The sequence below is a fragment of the Acartia tonsa genome, chromosome 6 (genome assembly GCF_053477335.1).
Source record: "Acartia tonsa isolate MP-2025a chromosome 6, ASM5347733v1, whole genome shotgun sequence".
Classification (NCBI taxonomy): Eukaryota; Metazoa; Arthropoda; class Copepoda; order Calanoida; family Acartiidae; genus Acartia; species Acartia tonsa.
In genome coordinates, this window is record NC_137265.1 from 9504973 (window position 1) to 9523148 (window position 18176).

The window sequence follows — 18176 nt, forward strand, 5'->3', positions numbered from 1 at the left end:
TGGTAAAGTAATCAAAGATTCTTGAAGGGCCTTGAGGACCTGATGGCTCTATAAATAAGTTTTCGACAAAAAAATTATGGAGGGGGGGGGGGGGTTGCGATGGTCTACCTGGAGAAATTTTCCAAATTCTATATCAGAAAATAAAATTGTATGAGAGTTTAAGAAAGTATACATGTGTGTGTGTGTGTGTGTGTGTGTGTGAGAATGTGTGTGTGAGAGAAAGAATAGAAAAGAGAATTCACAGTAAATTAAAAATGGAGATAGCAACAATTAATCTTAATTTCAAGACCTTTACAAAGCATTTGACAATTTTTTTAGCATACCATTATTATGAAAGATAAGTTATTAAGCAGTAACTTTAAAAGTAAAGCACCAAATTAAATTTTCTGTAAAAACATGTTTCTTTCTGAAATGACAAAAATTAAAATTTCTAGTGTAATTTAACTGTGTATTGGAAAGATAAAGATGTATAGTGTAATGTTACCAGGGAAAACGGATATGGTTTTCAACTATTTATCAGAGCTGGATCTTTAAATCATTTTAGTGGTGAGCTATATTGGGGTGAGCCGAATTTTAGCCAATCACAGCGCGGCATTTCATAAAATGCTGTGCTCTCATTGGTGGAAAGTCGGCTCACTCCGATCTGGCTTACCACTAAAATGATTTAAAGATCCAGCTCAGTTAAAAGTTAAAATTAGTGTTTAAGCAACTTATATAGCACTAGCGGCTACAACCCCAGAATCTAAGTGCTCTATGCTTAAAGTGGTAGGTAAAGAGTGGGTATAGATTAATTTTAAAAATTTAAATAGCCTCAAATAAACCCGGGAACTATGTGAAATTTTCCTAAAATGAAGAACTTAATCGGCTCAGTAGTTATTGAAATGTACTAAGCTACAGACAAAAATAACTACTCTATGAATATAATAATAATAGGATTGTTAGCTGGAAATATCTATCAACATCAAAAATAATTCCAACTGTTTTAAACTTAATATCTTTGATTGGGAAACTTTTTTTCTGACTTTAAAAAAAAAGGCATCTAGTGTTCGATTCTTCCACCAATTCAGTCCGTCCGTAATGCTATTGAGGAAATGTGTTTCTCGTCTTCTATTGAAGATAGACAGCTGAAAGTTTTAGTGAATATTCCTATTATATATGTGCATCTACTCTATACATTATTTTTTTCCGTCTGTCGGTCAGTCATTATTGAAAAGACAAAAACTTATAGTTGGGGAAATGTGATTTTCTTAACTGCCTTTTTAGATAGACAGCTGCAATTTTTAGTCAAGATTTCTTATATTTATACGGATCTGCTCTATACGGTCAGCCTGTCTGTATGTTATGCTTAAAAAGACAAAAAATCTTATTATGTCAGTTCAAAAAGTCATCAATTTTCATGACAACTATTCTTGTTTTCTTCATGTGTCAATATCCCTTGTCCCTGAGTGTAGGGAAATAAAATGAGCCTGGAAGTGACCTAATTTCAAATTTATAAATACCATTCCTATACCAATTTTCAGAATACCATTAATTTCCGCGGGCCACAAACCAGTTAATGGTTGTCCACTGAAACTTAGATAAAATTATAATACAAAACTATTTTTGCATTTATGGGTCTTCAACACTAAGGCCAAGCCAAATTTGAATTAATCCCAGTTTTTAATTTTCGAATCAGCGGTCAATGTATAATATCTTTTTAATTTTTTAAATCGATGCAGAGCAATTTTTTATTAAATTATTACTTTTTCTTTTAACATCTCATCATCAATATAATATTTAAAAATATAAATTGAACAAAAAATATTGAAAAACATTTAGAGGTGTTCATTCGAATCCTTTAAGAAAATAATATAAGAACCATATTTTTCTGCAATGAAAATAAGGGTGAGTGAAGAAAGTCGCTCAAAAAATCAGCATGTGACGTCATAAAAATGAGGGATCATCCATCTCTATTTTAGGGGTTTTCTTTCCCACTCCTTCTCTCCTCATCCCTCATTTTTATGGCGTCAGAATCTTTTTTTGAGCGACTTTCTTCACTTACAAACTAAGGGGTTGCCATATAGCTATAGCTATTATCCCCCTCCAAACTTTTTCACATTTTTGCCCCCATGCAAAATCCTTTTGACACACCTGATTTATGTTTAGAATATATTTTATTAATATGCAATATATTATAAGTGAACAATGTACAATAAAGAAGAACAAAGTTTTCTCTTCTAATATATCATTTTATGTGCCCGAAAATGATTTACAATTATTGGCAGGGGCGTCAACATGGGGGGTGTAGATGAAATAATTTTTTTAATTTTTTTTATAAAAAAGCTGAAATATTGATTTTAACTTAAGCCTTATTAGCCCTGGCCTGCGGGACCCTGGGCCTAACAAAACTGGAATTAATTTTCTTCATATTTCTTTCCGCAGAAAGCTGTAATGATATGATGGGATAAATATATATTTTCTTTCAGAGTGATGGAGTGGACTAGTGATAAAAATGTGGTTCAGGACATTTTGTGAATATACACCCCAATATTAGGGTGGTCATTATTCATGAGAGTTAAGGTAATTATAATTTGTGAATATACCCACCAATAGAACTATGGGAAGTACGTGAAAAACATAAAAGTAGCTAAAAACCTGCCTGAAAGCAGTCCTACCGCTTTGAATGTTTTAAACTTAATTATTCTCCATATTAATAGGAATGTTGACAAGAAGTTTCAGCTTTCTATCTTTTATAGGAGCCGAGAAAAAGACGATTCAATCAGAACGTTTCAGACATACGAACACACGGACATTTCAAATTATAGAGTAGCTTCAATACTAAAAAGAGTCGAACCAAAATGTGTACTTATATAAAATGGTTGGATTGTGTTGCTATTGGTTCAATTAAGAGAATGATCATCTAGGCTATGTATATTTATTGTAATTTTACTAGGTGTTTGAGTGTATAGTTTCGGGCACTTCAGCCTTCACAAATTTCAAGCTGATCACTCAAATCAATTTCATTCTGTCCTCCACATACTATAGGAAAATGGGATATTTGTCATAAAAGGAAAATATTTTTTTCTCGTATTCATTCGAATCCGGTGGATAGGAACCGGTTCTCATCCATACGAAAAAAACTATGTCTAGCATCGTATTATATCCAGCTTTAGGTATTATTGTTGCAAACATTTTAGAATATTTCGTTATTAGGTGAGAATAGTTATTTCTCGCATCGTATTATAAACGGCTTTCCGCGGATATAGAAAGTACAATCATAAGATTAAAACCAGTTTTTTAGCCTATTAATAACTATTCTCACCTAATAACGAAATATTCTAAAATGTTTGCAACAAAAATACCTAAACTCTATGTGCAAAATGTTTCGATTCTTTTAAAGAAATTTCTCGTATTCATTCGAATCCAGTGGATAGGAACCGGTTCTCATCCATACGAAAAAACTATGTCTAGCATCGTATTATATCCAGCTTTCTACGAATATAGAAATCCGCGGAAAGCCGTTTATAATACGATGCGAGAAATAACTATTACAAGTTACACTCAACAATGTCTCTGTTAGTCTGTAATGCTCTCATTTCAACTTCTTAATTTTGAGAACACTTTTTCGTCCCCCCACTATGGCTGAAATGTGATTTTCTCGGCTGCCATTTAGGAAAGACTGCTGTTTTTTTTTGCTGAAGATCACCCATACCAAAGAGTATTTGCTACAAAGGATATAAATTTTATATGCAAAGTTTTTGTATTTTCTATTCATTAAATTAATCTTCTCGTTTTTTCTCACCTTTCATCTTTTTTATGACCACTGAACATAGATTTGTTCATAACTCACTTTGTCAGTCTGTCTAACCTTTTTTTGGTTCTTCACATATAATGATATTGTCATACTTTTTTCCTATATTTTGTGCACTATACATTATTTTTACATTTTTCTTTTTTAAATATTTGTCTTAGATCATAACCTTTTTTTTTCTTGACGGTGTTCCATTACCCCAGGCTGCTCACAAATCTGTCTTCCTCAGTTAACCTAGCTTGCAGTGCAGCACCCCTGCGGGCACACACATCAACCATTCAGGGCTAGCTGTGCAGCACCCCTGCGGGCACACACACCAACCATTCAGGGCTAGCTGACCTGTGGTGGTACTCGGGATGAAATGTTCGTCAGGTGGGGAGTCAAGCCTACCACCCCCAGGATCTGTTGCTCTTCAACAAGGACAATCACTAGGGAAGAATAATTATCTTTAATTATTGTAAATTTTTTTTCGGTGCCTGCCTTTTTTAAAATTGAAAATAAGGGAGGTTTGTTTTTTCCCTATTACTAAGCCATGCTGGTGGACCTAAGCTTTCATGGGCTATACCTAAGATGCTATAACCCTGCAGGGCTATACAGTACTCAAATAAAACCTAACTCAACCTGAACTAAAGTAATAAACAGACAAACTCAAAATTACTCCCTCTTCCCCTTACTTAAAATCAATTATTATTTTGGCTTTAAATTAAGCATACTAATTACAATTTTTTAAATGAATTTTAATGAATTTGATAGTATCTCTCCTTATGATTGACAGGATCCCACGGGCCGCACCAAGGAGGTGGTAGAGTGGCTGCTGGTGGCCCCTCTCTACCTCCAGGTTCTGGTGTGGCTAGCACTTCTCTAGCCTCTGTGTCTGCTGTGCCTGGTGCAGGTGCCTACGCCGCATATTCTAATTATGGTGTCAGTAGTGTCAGTGGTATGTCTGGCAACCCTGTCTCTAGTCCCCAGCGAGGCCACCAGAGGCCGCCTGGCAACAATGGCCACCCTCCAAATTTTGCTAACAATGCTTTAGGTCAGTTCAATCTATCAATACAACAAGATAAAATAAATTTGGTATGTGTTCTATTTGATGGATAATTAACATACTTACATCAGATCCATATTTTAGATATTTTTGTAACATCTATTTTATCCGTCGTCGGTCTGTGAATGATTAAAAGCTAAATGCTCCTAAGTGTAATTTTCACAAAAAAAGTTTCAGCCATTTATCTTGAATAGCATCTGAGAAAATCACATTTAACCCATCATAACATTACGAGCTGACGGAGGGACAGAAAATTGAATTTGAGTGCAGCTTCGCTACTAATTAACCTCAAACCTTCTTCTCCCATAATTGTAATATAAAATGGAAAATTAATTTCTGTTTTGTTGGCCCCGAGAGGCCGTTGTACTATATCATTATTCGTGGAAAAATGTTCATAATATTATGCGAAACACGATTTGTAAGAAATAAAAAGAACGGGTTCTAATCCAGAGGATATTATTCGGTGTCGATTCTTCGAAGCCATTCTGGAAAAATTTTATTGCAACTGTTAATTTTCTAGGAATGGTATCAAATGCACTTCCAGGGAGAACTACAGGACAATCAACAATGCCAGGTCAGTATTATTATACCTTGGTATTAAGTGCGTTTCCAGAAAGAACTACAGGACAATCAACAATGCTAGGTCAGTATTATTATAGTTCCAGGGAGAACTACAGGACATTCAACAATGCCAGGTCAGTATTATTATAGGACAATCAACAATGCCAGGTCAGTATTATTATAGTTCCAGGGAGAACTACAGGACAATCAACAATGCCAGGTCAGTATTAATATAGTTCCAGGGAGAACTACAGGACAATCAACAATGCCAGGTCAGTATTATTATAGTTCCAGGGAGAACTACAGGACAATCAACAATGCCAGGTCAGTATTATTATAGTTCCAGGGAGAACTACAAGACAATCAACAATGCCAGGTCAGTATTATTATAGTTCCAGGGAGAACTACGCGACTATTAACAATGCCAGGTCAGTATTATTATAGTTCCAGGGAGAACTACAGGACAATCAACCATGCCAGGTCAGTATTATTATAGTTCCAGGGAGAAATGCAGGACAATCTGCAATCAACAATGCCATTGCCAGGTCAGTCTGATATACCTTCCAGCTATTCTATACATAGAGTCAGTTCGTCAATCTGTGAAATTTAACAATTTCCCCCCAAATCTTTGTTTAATGATTTTGTAAAAACACCTTGTACACATTTTGTTGTTATTGATTATTTGATGGACAATATACAAAAAGTAAAAATGTTTTTTTTTATCCTCATATGAAAGTAACACGATATCTTTCTGTTGTCTGTAGCGTAGGATCTCGCTAGCCGCAACATGGATCTCTTTTACAGTAAAGCGTCCTATAGATCCTGAAAAGGTTTTTAAAAACTATTTTTGAAACTGAAATTAAGAGTTGGAAAGGGTCGACACTCCCTCCCTTTAGAGGCTCTAGGGGCGTAGCTATTTTAATTACTGTTCTAATAATCAATTTACTACAGGAAGTGGACCCCTCGGAAATCACGTGACTTCCCACCAGCGACCAGGTGGACCTGGAGGACCTGGGATACCTCTAGGACCAGGTGGACCAACAAGCATGATTAATCATGTTTCTATAGGAAAATATTATGTCTCTTTTAAATAAGGATGACAACATCCATAAGTAGCAAAACAAAAAAGCGAACAAAGATAATAATAAAGCAGATGGTCAGTGGTAAAAAAAACAGAGATAAATAAAAAATGATTATTTCATTTTGGTATTGGGAATATTCGCTAAAAATATCAGCCATCTATCTTGAATATCAGCAGAGAAATTCAGATTTAAACAATTCCGTTCCTTACAGACGTACAGGCGAATATTTCGAATTACAGAGAAGCTTTGCTATTACAAAATGTGAAACAGTTTCTATTAAAAGAAGACATATTATTTTTTTTGAAGGTGTGACAAGCATGTCTGACCTTCTTTCTAGTGCTCAACAAGCTGTCGGCAGCAGCAGCAGCACAGCTAAACTGCTGCCAACTGCCATATCTTGTGCTCCTGGGCAGAGCAGCAGCAACAGCCTGAGTGTGCTGGGAGCAGCTGGGATAGGGAGTGGCGGCTCTCTGCCTGGCTACAGCGGAGCACACACCCAGGTAAAAGTGAGCTCTGTTCACGGCGATGGTGGTACCCACCACCAAATAGCCGCCGCTGCCGCCGGCGGTAGCCTTTCTTCAAAATCAGTCGGCGGTGTTAGTAACAGTGGTATGAGTGGTGCTATGAGTGGGGTCATCTACAGTACAGTTAACTCTGACATGGCGGGGGGTGGGGGGCACAACAGAGCCATGTCCACCCCGGAGCTGGCTGTGTGTGGCCCGACCTACCAGCGACCGCCAGGTATTCAGAGCCTTGCTGTGCCGCCTGGCGGAGGTATACCGCCTGTTCGACCGCCCCACAGCATGCCTGCCCGGCGCGGCAACAATGTTACAGCCTCCAAGAGAACAAGATTCGCTCTCCAGGTAAATTGAACATTGGAATAGGAATCTCAATAATTTTTTCAAAACTGAAGCTCTAAAATACGGTGGCTACTCATATATTTTCCATTTAAGCTTGATTGAAAGTTGCTAAGATTTCTATTCCAATGAAAAATTTTTTACTTTATATGCAATGTCATAAAAAATAGGATTTGTGAGCTCTATCCCCATAGAGGGGTCATTAGAGAAGAAACACTAATATAGCATATTGTTATGACGACCTTTATGAAGGGTTATCGATAATACTACGTATTTAGAAAGAAGTTTTCCAAGTTGCATATGAAATGATTTAAACAGGGATGAATTAAAGCAAAGGATTATTTCACTAACATTTTAATTCAACCCAAGTATGACAAGATTTATTGTTTTCTGGTGGTCCTATGATCCTTAATCTTTTCGAAGTACCAGAAATGTAGGAAAAAATCCCATACTTAATACATCCCTGTTCAAAGTATTGTAATATCATCGACAAAACTTGTAGAGTAGCAGATATAATAAATAAATATTGCATGATTAACAAAATCTATTATCAAACACAAGATTATAAATTTGGAAAAAGGCGTTGGTCGATTAACACATCTTCGTCCGCAGCTTCATCGTCATCGAACACGAAGTGGACGTCCGGGTCAAAGACTCTCGGGTTGCGGGTATCCATGACTGTGCTGCGTTGAATAGAAAAAGCCTTGGCCAACTTCAATTTGTGAGAATCGCTGACTCGTCTGTAGTGTTGGGCTGACTCGAGGCTGCGCCAGCGGCCCTTGTCGCGGACGTCCGCGTCGGACAATCCGCTGGCAAAGGCCGCGGAAGTACCGCCAATCTTGGCGGACTTCCCGGACACAACCCCGGAGAAGCCGATCTTCTTGGCCAACGCTTTGATGTTGGTAACTAGCGTGTTCTGAGAGACAGCGTGTCGGCCGTCGGGAATGAGTACCCGGGTGATTTTAGCCATTCTTAATCTTGGGAAGAGAAAATTGAGATCCTCTATTTTATTATCTCGAAAATAATAAGCAGTCCTGGCATAGTACAGTTTAAATAATGTATAAGGGCAAGCTGCGCCGCCTTCTTTGACGATGTGAGCCGTGCTGCCAATGTGGAGCTGGTCATTTTTCATCGAACGGAAAAGGATTTCGATGGCGGGGGTGCCGTCCAGTTCGACTAATTTCAAGTCGCAAGCCCTCAGCTTTCTCGCATCGCTTATACGGCTGAGGGTATAGAACTGCAACAGGAGAAGTATAACCGTGCGGAAATTTCGTAGAGGGATTCTGTCCAGTTCTTGCGTGGTTCTGGGCCAGCAAGGAATTACCCATTCAATCATTCTTCTGATGATATAGCCTGGCAACTGTTGGACGCGGGGGCGGCGTTTCCTGCGCGAAGCGGCTAAACGCACGACGCCCTGGTACACGCGGTCCGTCGCGAGAGACCAGATTTCTGCAGACAGTCCCATAGCTGCCAAATAGGCGTATATGGCCCCCTTCACAGCAGATGTGTAACCAAAGGGTCTCTCGTCCTGATATACCTTCATTAGGAAACTCATGACGGTGGCTTCGTCCAAATCGAGTGGTTCCAGGCCTTGTTCTGCGATGAACGACGTCAAATCCTTGATGATCCTGTTGTGGCTCTTTCTGGTGCCTTCGGCCCTAGCGGCGCCGGCTAACCTGAAAACAGAATGGGAGGTAGATTATAATCAGATTTTGGAAAATGGGAATAGCTAGGATCGCTTATGGGTTTGTAATCTTTTGAGTAAATGGTAAGAAATGCTGTAACTAAAATTGTAGTACGACAATGACGTGCATTTGGTCTAATATTATCAGTAAAAGCGAACGATAATAAAAAATGACTGGCCGAAAAGTTAGAGCGAAAATAAAAAATAGCCTGTACCTTGCTTGTAATTCTTTCTTTCCGGCCAAGCCTAATTCTTGAAGAGCAGTCATTGTTCGGACCGGTTTCGAAGCGCTTGGAATTTGTGTGTGGCTGGAACCTGAGACTTTTTTCTGGAGCAGCCGAGAAAATCTGCCTTTATCAGTGGGTACATTTTTAATTTTTGCGGCTAGACCCATTTTCTGAAAAAAGAAAATTAAATGCATATATATGAATATATGAAAAATAACGAAAAATAAAAAGACCCAAAAGAAAAAATATTCGTGGAAATAAAACCGAATACTAATTACGTAATTCGGTCAAGAAAAATAATGGTTATAATAGCTAAAAAGAGATGAAAATGCGTGGTAATAATCTGAGCGGAAGCGTAAAGATTTGACCGATAAAGGTCGTTTGGAAGAAAAGTAATAATAACGTAAAAATTCGCATGATTCTAATTAGGAATTATAACCGGTGGAATACTAATATTTTTGAAGTAAAAAGAATAGCAGTGAATCGTTAAAAAATACGAGCTTGTCGAAAAACTCGGAGTATATATATGTCAGCATGAAACGGCTGGGTCGAAATAAAACTTTAGGAAACGTAATATTCTTATAAACATTAAACAGAGATATAACACTGGTATATAGAAAATATCAGTCTCGAAAAAAGGGGCCATGGACAGCAAAGCTGTATATAACTAAAGATTTTCGAAAAAAAACCGTATGGCGTGATAGATAAATAAACTGGTATTGTCGAGAATAATGTCCTGTACAGTAACTGGCATAGAATGTGAATATAAAAATAACACTAATAAAAATTAGAATCATAGGAGAATAACGGAATTAAGCACGCGTAGAAGAAGCTCGTAGAATAAGAATAAAACAAAAAACTTTTGTGTAGCAAAATATAGAGTATAAATTGTTGAAGTATCACAGAAACAATCCAGCGTGATTTTCCGTTACTAGCCTATGAAATATAATATATTAATCCACTATTACTAACATGGCCAAAGTGGCGAATTTAGTGGATCCGTTAAACATACATGAATCTGACTTAGAAATAAAAGAAGCGTCAAAAATAAAATGGGATTTTATACAAGGCTTAAACTGGTCTTTCTCCAAAAAGTCCGCAAAGAAGGCGTGTGACCTCCAATAAGGTACAACTATTATAGATGTAAGACCTGAGATTTTAGTTAGCACGCGCCAAGCTCTAGAAATACAACTGATAGGAGGACAAACATATAAAATATCACTAAGGTTGATTGTCTGGTTGAAGAAATTGACGCCTGCTGTATTAGTTTCAGGTAACTTGCTAAAGTAACGAGCGCACTTTGTGTTGCTTTGTGACGCAAAGGCGTCAAGCGTCGGTGTCAGGCCAAATTTTGACAGAACTCGAGCGTAAGAAGCATCGTCCAGAGACCACTCGTCGGTGTTAGACTTCTTGGAGCCCATGTCCGCGATAGATAGATTGTCGTCGGACCGTTCAGACCAGAAGCAGAAAATCCGTACGTCTGAAAAAGCAGAAATAATTATGATATTGAAAATTAGGGTTAAATATAACTAGGAAAAACTCGAATATTGTGTCTGACTTAGATGAATCTAAATTTAATAATAGCCTACTTATACATGAATGTAAAAAACGCTAAAAAAGACGAACACGGAAGCGCGCCTAGAACAAGATTTGAATCTTACCCCATTTGTGTTGGAGCTCAAAGATTTTTAAAACCATTCCTTGGAGCTGGCGCACTCTGGACCCGCGTCTCATGATATGGCACAAGGACTGGGAGTCCGTTAACCATAGGATTAAACGCCCTTTGTTGTTCCTTAGAAAATCCTCGTTGACGGTAAGCAGCTTGTGTATAGCGCTTAACTCGCGTAGAGTCGAGGACGCTTGCGCTTCGTTGTCGTTGAACGGAAACTCCGCGACAATTTGAAAAGTGTCTGCTTGAAAGATATATGCAGATTTGACGCTGGCGTCGCTAACCATGGTTATGAGCTCTCTGGCATCGTTGTTAGGATCCCAGTTCTCTAGTAGATAGGTCTTGTGGGCAGGTTTAACGATGGTGGTGTGTTTGGACTCGTATCTGATAGGTTTGCCGTTGTACGAATTCAGGTAAATCTTGCACAAGGACAATTCTTCGATCATTCTGGGGGAGACATTCATAACGGCGTTCCACCCTGACGCAATGACGACTTTTCCCAGCTGGTGTTGTGACTCTCTGGAAACAATTTTCAGTATTTCTCCGTGGGATTGTAATAAGTGGGCGTTAGTGCCAAGCAGACTGGCTGTTTGCCGACACGGAATAGCTGTGCCGGATTGTCCTGCCGAAACAATGTCGTCGATATCGGATAAGAGCTTGGATATCTTGCGGGCAGGTGCCCAAATCCTCATGCTGAGAGTATCAATGACAAAGCCTAGGTATCTGACTCTTTGTGAAGGTAGCACTGTCTTGTCCTCGGCGATCTCCCACGCGCTGCATGACATCACGAAAAAGGTGTATTGCAGGTATTTCGAGCAACGTCTTATCGACACACCGATGTTGCCGCCGTCGTCGACATACCAAGACACATCCACACTCACTGAGTGTAGATGTATCTCGATAGGTCGGAGCAGGCTGGCCATGATTGCTGTCGCATTGCAGTACCCAAAGGGTACTACAATGAAACAGTAATGCTCGACGATGCCGGCAACATTGGTGATTGAAAAACCGAAGTATCTCCACGCTTCCCTATGTAAGGAAACGTGGAGATACATCGCTCTAATGTCGTGCGTTGCAATGAAACTGCCCCTCTCGATCCTAAACAAATATAAACTGAAAAATCATGAGGAACAGGTTCATTGCAACGCACGACATGTCTGTACGAACATTCGAGTTAAAAAGATGGGTAAGACGAATACAAAAGGTTGCGGGTGACGTCGACCGGACTAGGCCTTATATAAGAAAACAGCTGTGTAAAATACCCGGTTGCCCGAAAAAATTTGTGACGCACCTGGGTAAAAATGTCGACAGGTCGCTGAGAGGACACGATTTCGTTTCCACATACAAGTTTGTGCTCCTGCTTAGATCTATGCAGAGTCGTTTCTTGTGTTGGCCTGTAAAATTAAATAAGAATATAACGAAAGTTGTGAAACCTGGGGAAACTATAAAAACAACCCTACAGATAGAAGTTAAGGAGCGTCAAACGGATCGGATAGCAATAAAGGCGCTTAAAAGAATGAAATTTAGACGGAGCCGGAAAAAGGTTGTTGTAACTGTGAAATAGCTATTATTTGTTCGAATAATTTTAAATAAAAATCGAATTAGAGAAAAAATTATTTATGTTTACTAAAGCTATAGTCTTGCTAAGAAAGACAGTACGGGCGGAAATATAGGATTAATCTGTACTAAAAAAGTACCTGTCATAACGTCATATTTCGAGGCAACAGATAAGGGAGCGTTGACTGTAGCAGGTTCGGATAGTTTCATCACATATCCTTTCTCTAGCCATTCCTGCACAGTGTCCCTGACGAAAGGCATCTCGGACGCTGCTGACTTATTGTTGGCCATGGACGATGGAGGTGGTGGAGAATGTTTCCATCGGGGCATGTAGCCGTGTTCTAGGATGGAGAGGACTTCATTGTTGGCCGACAAAATAGTTTTGTAAAATTCGACGGCTTGAGGCTGGCCGATGCCCCTGGGAAGAGGGGAAAAACCTTTATCTGTGATTTCTTTAATTTTCGCGTCTATGAAATCCTCGAAATCTTGATCGGAGTGGTCTTGAATGACGTCGGGCGCTGTAGAAGTGGTAGCAGAATTAAGGAGGACCTGATCGGAATCCGAAATAGTAGACGGTTTCTGTGTCTGGGCAAGAAGTGAACTAGACTGAAGTCTTTTTTCGGCTTTGACCGAGTGAGAGAAGGAAGTACTTGGTGGGGTGGCCAACGATTTAAATAGTGGTTCGGATAAAGTTTTATTTTCAAAATTGTTTGTTGCAGGCTTGATTTGTAAAATAGCAGAAATTTCTTGGAGAGAATCAGCATAAGCGGGAGGAGAAATTTTGTTTTGGTTTGTAGCAGAAAATGAGGTTGAAGGCTTAGAAATTTGTTCGGAAGGCTGAACTAGTCATTTTTTATCCGACCGGGGCTTGGCGGCACGCTCCTCCTTTATTCTGTGGCGGCACCTCTCGATAGTATGCGAAGTTTCTTGGCAATAGTCGCAATAGAACTTCTTATATTGACGTTTACCGTTGCCTTTGCCTTTGAAGTTGGAGTAACTAGTAGACTGTTTGCTTCTTTTTTCTTCGTCTTCCCTCTCTTTTGACTCCTATAAAAGTAAATAATAGCGTTAAACGCATATAATCGCCGCCAAAGAAGAATATAAAAAGAAAGGAGAAGAAAAAAGAAAGTGTGAAATAATCGTATTTCCTGTGTTGACGAAAAAAGACACTGTAGGAAAAAATAATAGGCATGATTTTTTACGCGACTATCTGGTTTGGAAATTAATCCAGATGCTTGAGAGAAAAGGCTTAGCTAGTATAAAGCAAAAAATGAAAAGGCTTAGCTGGTAGAAAGCAAAAAATTTATTGTAGCCGTACTAAAAGGATAAACGGACGCGTGGCCCAGGGCGCGAAAAAATCAGAAATGAAAATTATTAAGTTTAACCGAATAAAATTACTTGTCGGGCAAAAGATATTTCTTGATTGAGGAAAAAAAATTTTTTGCGTGACGTGACCTATGGTCTGCGGGCAAAGATAAAAAATCTAATATACCTTGCAGAGTGACTCCCAAAGCTTAATCTCTTTGCTGTTCATTTGCATTCCTCCAAAACCAGCTTGGCTTGCAAATTGTGTTGCCGTAGAGAATCTTGCGTTTGGCTGGAACATGATGTTCATGTTTCGTTGCAGCTTGCGCAGAGCGTCTATCGCGTTTAGGGAATCATCGAGAGCTGAATGAATTTCAGGCCTCATTTTGACAGGGGCCATCAGAGAATATAGGCGTCGAGCATTTTCTTGTAATGCTTGCTCAATATTCAAAGACTCGACGAGACAGGATTGCAGAAACACTAATTCACTCCGGCCTGCAACGGGTAAATTGTGATACATCCCGTATTTACTAATCCTTTCCTGCTGAAGCCCCTGCAGCGATAAAATATGTCTTGTATACCATAACATAGAAAAGGCTTAGGTGTTAGGTAAAAAAGGAATAAGTTGAATATAAACGCCTGTTGAAATAAAGTACATAAACTTTCGTTAACAAGAAGAAGAAATTAAAACCGACGCGAAGCTCACATGTATGAGATGTGATAAAGAATAATATCAAATCGTACCTATGTAAAAGCCTTTACCTGAAAAAGAATTTGTAGGAAGCAAAGGGGCCGACAACGAAAGAAAGAGGCTGCCCTATAGTATTATAATTATAAAAAATTAAAATAGGAGTAAGAAAGGAAATAAAAATCCGAAAAGAAATATTTTATACAAACATATTTTCCCTGGTAAGAAATGGTGCAAAAATCCGGGGCACGAGATTTCACCAGCGAACCTTGAATATTTCGCATGCGGGGACAACCCATCATCACGTATGCTGGTTCATATCTGGCGTTGTACTGTGGGTGGATTTGATTGGATCTAGCCTTTGTGCCAGGTTCGAACTGTGGCCGGCGATTAAAATAGTCCTGGGTGTCCTCTTCTGAATCAGATGCATCCCTCAGCCAGGGCTTGGTTGCCATCTTGGACGCGGGGGCCGCCGTCTCTTTCCGCAGGGATGTCGGCTGGGCGGCGCCGCCCCAGTCAATTGTCTCGTCCAAAGACTCGACATCTTTCTCAGAGTCATCCTCAGATTCGGGAGGGATAAATTCTTGTTTCCTTTTCTTGTTGGGTACATAAGCTTGTTCCTCGGCTTTCCGTTTAGAAGTAGAGGGATCATTAGATGCAGCCATCTTCTGTATCAATTCTTGGATAGAATCCATTTGTGCCTGTAGCATCTGAATCTTGTCCTCGTCTGGAGCAGATGCGGCTGACGGCTTTTCCCCGTTGGCTTTGGGCTTCTTGGAAGCATTGGATTTATGTGAACGCCTAGATGATTCTGACTCACGCCTAGATCTTTTCTTTGGAGGAGTTTTTTCCGGGGATCTTGATTTGCGTGGATTGGCCGGGGGGGTGTCAGAAGGATTCTGTGTCGTAACCGTGCCGTTGTTACCGCCGTTCCCCGTCGGATCATTGATGTTGGCGGGAATCACTAAAAAGAAATATAAATAGATTAGAGAAATCATATATTTCCCGAAGACAGGGAAAAATATTTCTTAACCTACTGCGAATTAAAAATATCTTAAACCTTGAAAAGGAAAAACGTGTGTAACATCTCACCCTGAGGGTTTGAAATCCTAGCCGGATTGACTGGCTGTACCGCCGAAAAAAGAGTGAATAAAAATGTAAACCGTAAAATATCTGTTTGAAAAAATAAAAAACAAAACATTAAGGAGCTGGCGCCGCCGACAAATAAAAACTTGCTCATTAGGGGCGTGTATAATATATTATAAAAAACTATCTGTGAATTTAACGACGTAAAAAGAACTAAAAATAAAGAGTTCTTTATAAAATGGCTTCAAATATCGTGTATACACGTGGCCATAGCACAAACTTATGTAATTTCTGTAAAGCTAACGCGGTCGTGCAATAAGAAAATGAGACAGCCCGATAGAAAATAGATGAAGATTAAGGGGCGTATGTAGAAAATCTTTAAATTCTTTAAAAATTGAGAAAAATGACTCCGACTAAAAATAGCAGCATTGAGGCATTTACAATAAAAGTCGTGTAGACAGAAATAACATACCAGAAATCGAAAAAAGAAAACTGGCGATAATTAAAGGATTTTTTAGACAAGCTGAGCCATAAATCCTTGGCTGTAAGATAAAATAAGAAAAGTATTTTACCCATATTGCGAAGAGTATTCAGAGCAGCATCTGCTACGTCGTCATTCTCTGTCTCTCCTTGATCCAAAAAGTTGGCAGGCAGTTCGGGATCAGCCATAGTCGATTACAATCCGAAAGTATGAATCAATTCTGAAATAAAAGACATATAAACAAGGCGAATGACGTAAAAAAGGCGCTAAGCGTAAAAAAGAATAAATGTATTGAGTAAAAAACAACGTCTGTTGGAATACTGACTAAAAGCGTGCCAAAAAAAAATAAAGAATTCTTTATATAGTGCTGTTAGCCAAAAGAATTCGTGTGCGAATGTGTAAGCGCCTCTGAAGGGGCGATTATGTTACTATGTATGTATATTAAGCCCCGATAGTTGGAAAAAATTTTTTAATTCGAAAACGCGGCATTCTTTCTTGACTGCTTCCGAATAAAAAACACGTGGAAAATTCCAATATGGTCGAAAAACATTTGTAAACCTATAGAATAAATAAATCTTAATTTTAGTTGTTTAATATATAAATAAAAAAGAATAAAATGATAGTTCGACGTAATTTGCAAACGTTTTATTTAGAAAACGTGCAGAATAAAAAGCCGCGTAAATTCAAAGGGAATATTACCACGTGGTATGATATTACAACTTGATGTAATTTAAACCAAGCGTGGAAAAAAGGCTTAAAAATAACAAAGAGGAATTATGTAGTTAGTAGGGAGGGTGGGAAGGCAAATAAAAAACGTTTTCATTATAAAAAACCGCCGAATATTCTGGCTGAAATCGTTTTATCACATGCACTGGACATAATCTAAATAAACATGACAAAAATTGGACGTCATAACAAACGTCATAAAGAAATAGTCATATCCTTTACTATAACATATTAACTTAATTACATAAAAACTGGAATTCGCGATTTAATTGTCGCCGAAAGGCCATATCGCTTGTAGAGCAGTTATGCGTTCACTAGTTCTTCAAATGTATGACTAAGCGAGTCCGAGAGATGTATGTAAGTGGGTGTGTGTGTGTGTATGTGTGTGTGTGTGAGTGTCCGTGCGAGAGTATGTGTGTGTTCCCCCCTTCTCTTCTGTTGAGTGTCCCGTGGCCTTAATTCACAACCCTCGCTCTGTGCTTTCCCGCGGATATGTAATCAGTAAACCGACCCTCTGTGGTGTACGTCTGTCCGTAGAGTATATGTGTGCGTGTGTATATGTAAGTCCGTGGGCGCTCACTCCGTCTCCTCGAGTGTATTTTCCCCCCGTCCCCTTTGTGCCAAGGTGTGGGGGGAACGCAAAGTAAATTGCCTTCCCAAAGGGAGAATATGATGCCTTCCCCTAGGGGTATAATAATCCTCTCTCCCGTTACGAAAAGCGGAGAGAGAAAATGTCCGGTTTTGTGTATGAATGTATTAAATTCAATCTCCGGACTCTCGGACGTTACCGTCCGGAATAAATAATATTTTTTACCGAACTGCAGAAAACTGCGCATCCTCTTAATTAAATAATTGAAGAGGGAAACAAATGGACTTAATGGACCTTAACAGGGTTGTGCCATAGATCAAACTGCGGTATAACCGCGCTTCCTCTAATGATTGTGGGTAGAGGGGATGTCATAACAAATCAGTAAAGTTGTTTTGTGATGAATTTTTTTTTGTTTGAAATAAAATTTTATTTTCCTAGCTTTTACTTTGTTTGCTTTCTAGTTATTATAGTTATAGTTATGCACCCTATGTATTAAAGCAGTTGGTTGTCTGTGATTTAACTTATTACAACTGAACGAATGTGCTCATGCTTTTGGAATGGGGTTGGTTAAGAGCCCTTAGTTTCTTACCTCTTCCCATCGTAATTTTAAAAACCCCTCCTAAATAAAAGATTGGATCTCCTTGGAATAGGAAAACCTATTTTCGAATAGGTTCTGAAAAATATTTTTTGTTCATTCCAGAATAATAACATTCGTAGCCCTAAATATTTTTATTATTTTCTAAATGCAGTACATTGTTTATCATACTTTGATGAAAATATTTTATTGTACATAAACATTACCAGTACAAAGTTATAAAAATTACTTCAT

General features: G+C 38.7%; 5 protein-coding genes across 8 annotated transcripts in view; 1 reads left to right on the top strand and 4 right to left on the bottom strand.

Annotated features, from left to right (window-relative positions):
* The first annotated feature begins 3991 nt into the window (after nucleotides 1–3991).
* Nucleotides 3992–18176, top strand: part of LOC145321806 (uncharacterized) — a 163199-nt gene continuing 149014 nt past the window's right edge. For 3 of the 4 annotated variants that reach the window (XM_080163426.1, XM_080163428.1, XM_080163430.1), the window contains exons 1-5: nucleotides 3992–4220; nucleotides 4564–4823; nucleotides 5356–5409; nucleotides 6348–6462; nucleotides 6783–7341. In XM_080163426.1, the coding sequence (XP_080019552.1) occupies nucleotides 4147–4220; nucleotides 4564–4823; nucleotides 5356–5409; nucleotides 6348–6462; nucleotides 6783–7341 (1062 nt within the window). In that variant the 5' untranslated portion in view covers nucleotides 3992–4146. The remainder of the gene's footprint in view (nucleotides 4221–4563; nucleotides 4824–5355; nucleotides 5410–6347; nucleotides 6463–6782; nucleotides 7342–18176) is intronic. The other variant, XM_080163429.1, reaches the window with a different exon arrangement.
* LOC145321774 (uncharacterized) lies at nucleotides 7494–9440 on the bottom strand. Its single transcript, XM_080163382.1, has 2 exons — nucleotides 9235–9440; nucleotides 7494–9011 (listed from the first exon to the last, which is right to left on the bottom strand). The coding sequence occupies exons 1-2, from the start codon at nucleotides 9438–9440 to the stop codon at nucleotides 7898–7900; spliced, it is 1320 nt and encodes a 439-aa protein (XP_080019508.1). The 3' UTR covers nucleotides 7494–7897.
* Nucleotides 10200–11970, bottom strand: LOC145321773 (uncharacterized). The gene is made up of 2 exons (XM_080163381.1): nucleotides 10908–11970; nucleotides 10200–10726 (listed from the first exon to the last, which is right to left on the bottom strand). The coding sequence occupies exons 1-2, from the start codon at nucleotides 11968–11970 to the stop codon at nucleotides 10200–10202; spliced, it is 1590 nt and encodes a 529-aa protein (XP_080019507.1).
* LOC145321777 (uncharacterized) lies at nucleotides 12149–12802 on the bottom strand. Its single transcript, XM_080163384.1, has 2 exons — nucleotides 12613–12802; nucleotides 12149–12309 (listed from the first exon to the last, which is right to left on the bottom strand). Exons 1-2 carry the CDS (start codon nucleotides 12800–12802, stop codon nucleotides 12149–12151), a joined length of 351 nt encoding a protein of 116 aa, XP_080019510.1.
* LOC145321776 (uncharacterized) lies at nucleotides 14484–16469 on the bottom strand. Its single transcript, XM_080163383.1, has 2 exons — nucleotides 16124–16469; nucleotides 14484–15429 (listed from the first exon to the last, which is right to left on the bottom strand). The coding sequence occupies exons 1-2, from the start codon at nucleotides 16218–16220 to the stop codon at nucleotides 14609–14611; spliced, it is 918 nt and encodes a 305-aa protein (XP_080019509.1). The 5' UTR covers nucleotides 16221–16469; the 3' UTR covers nucleotides 14484–14608.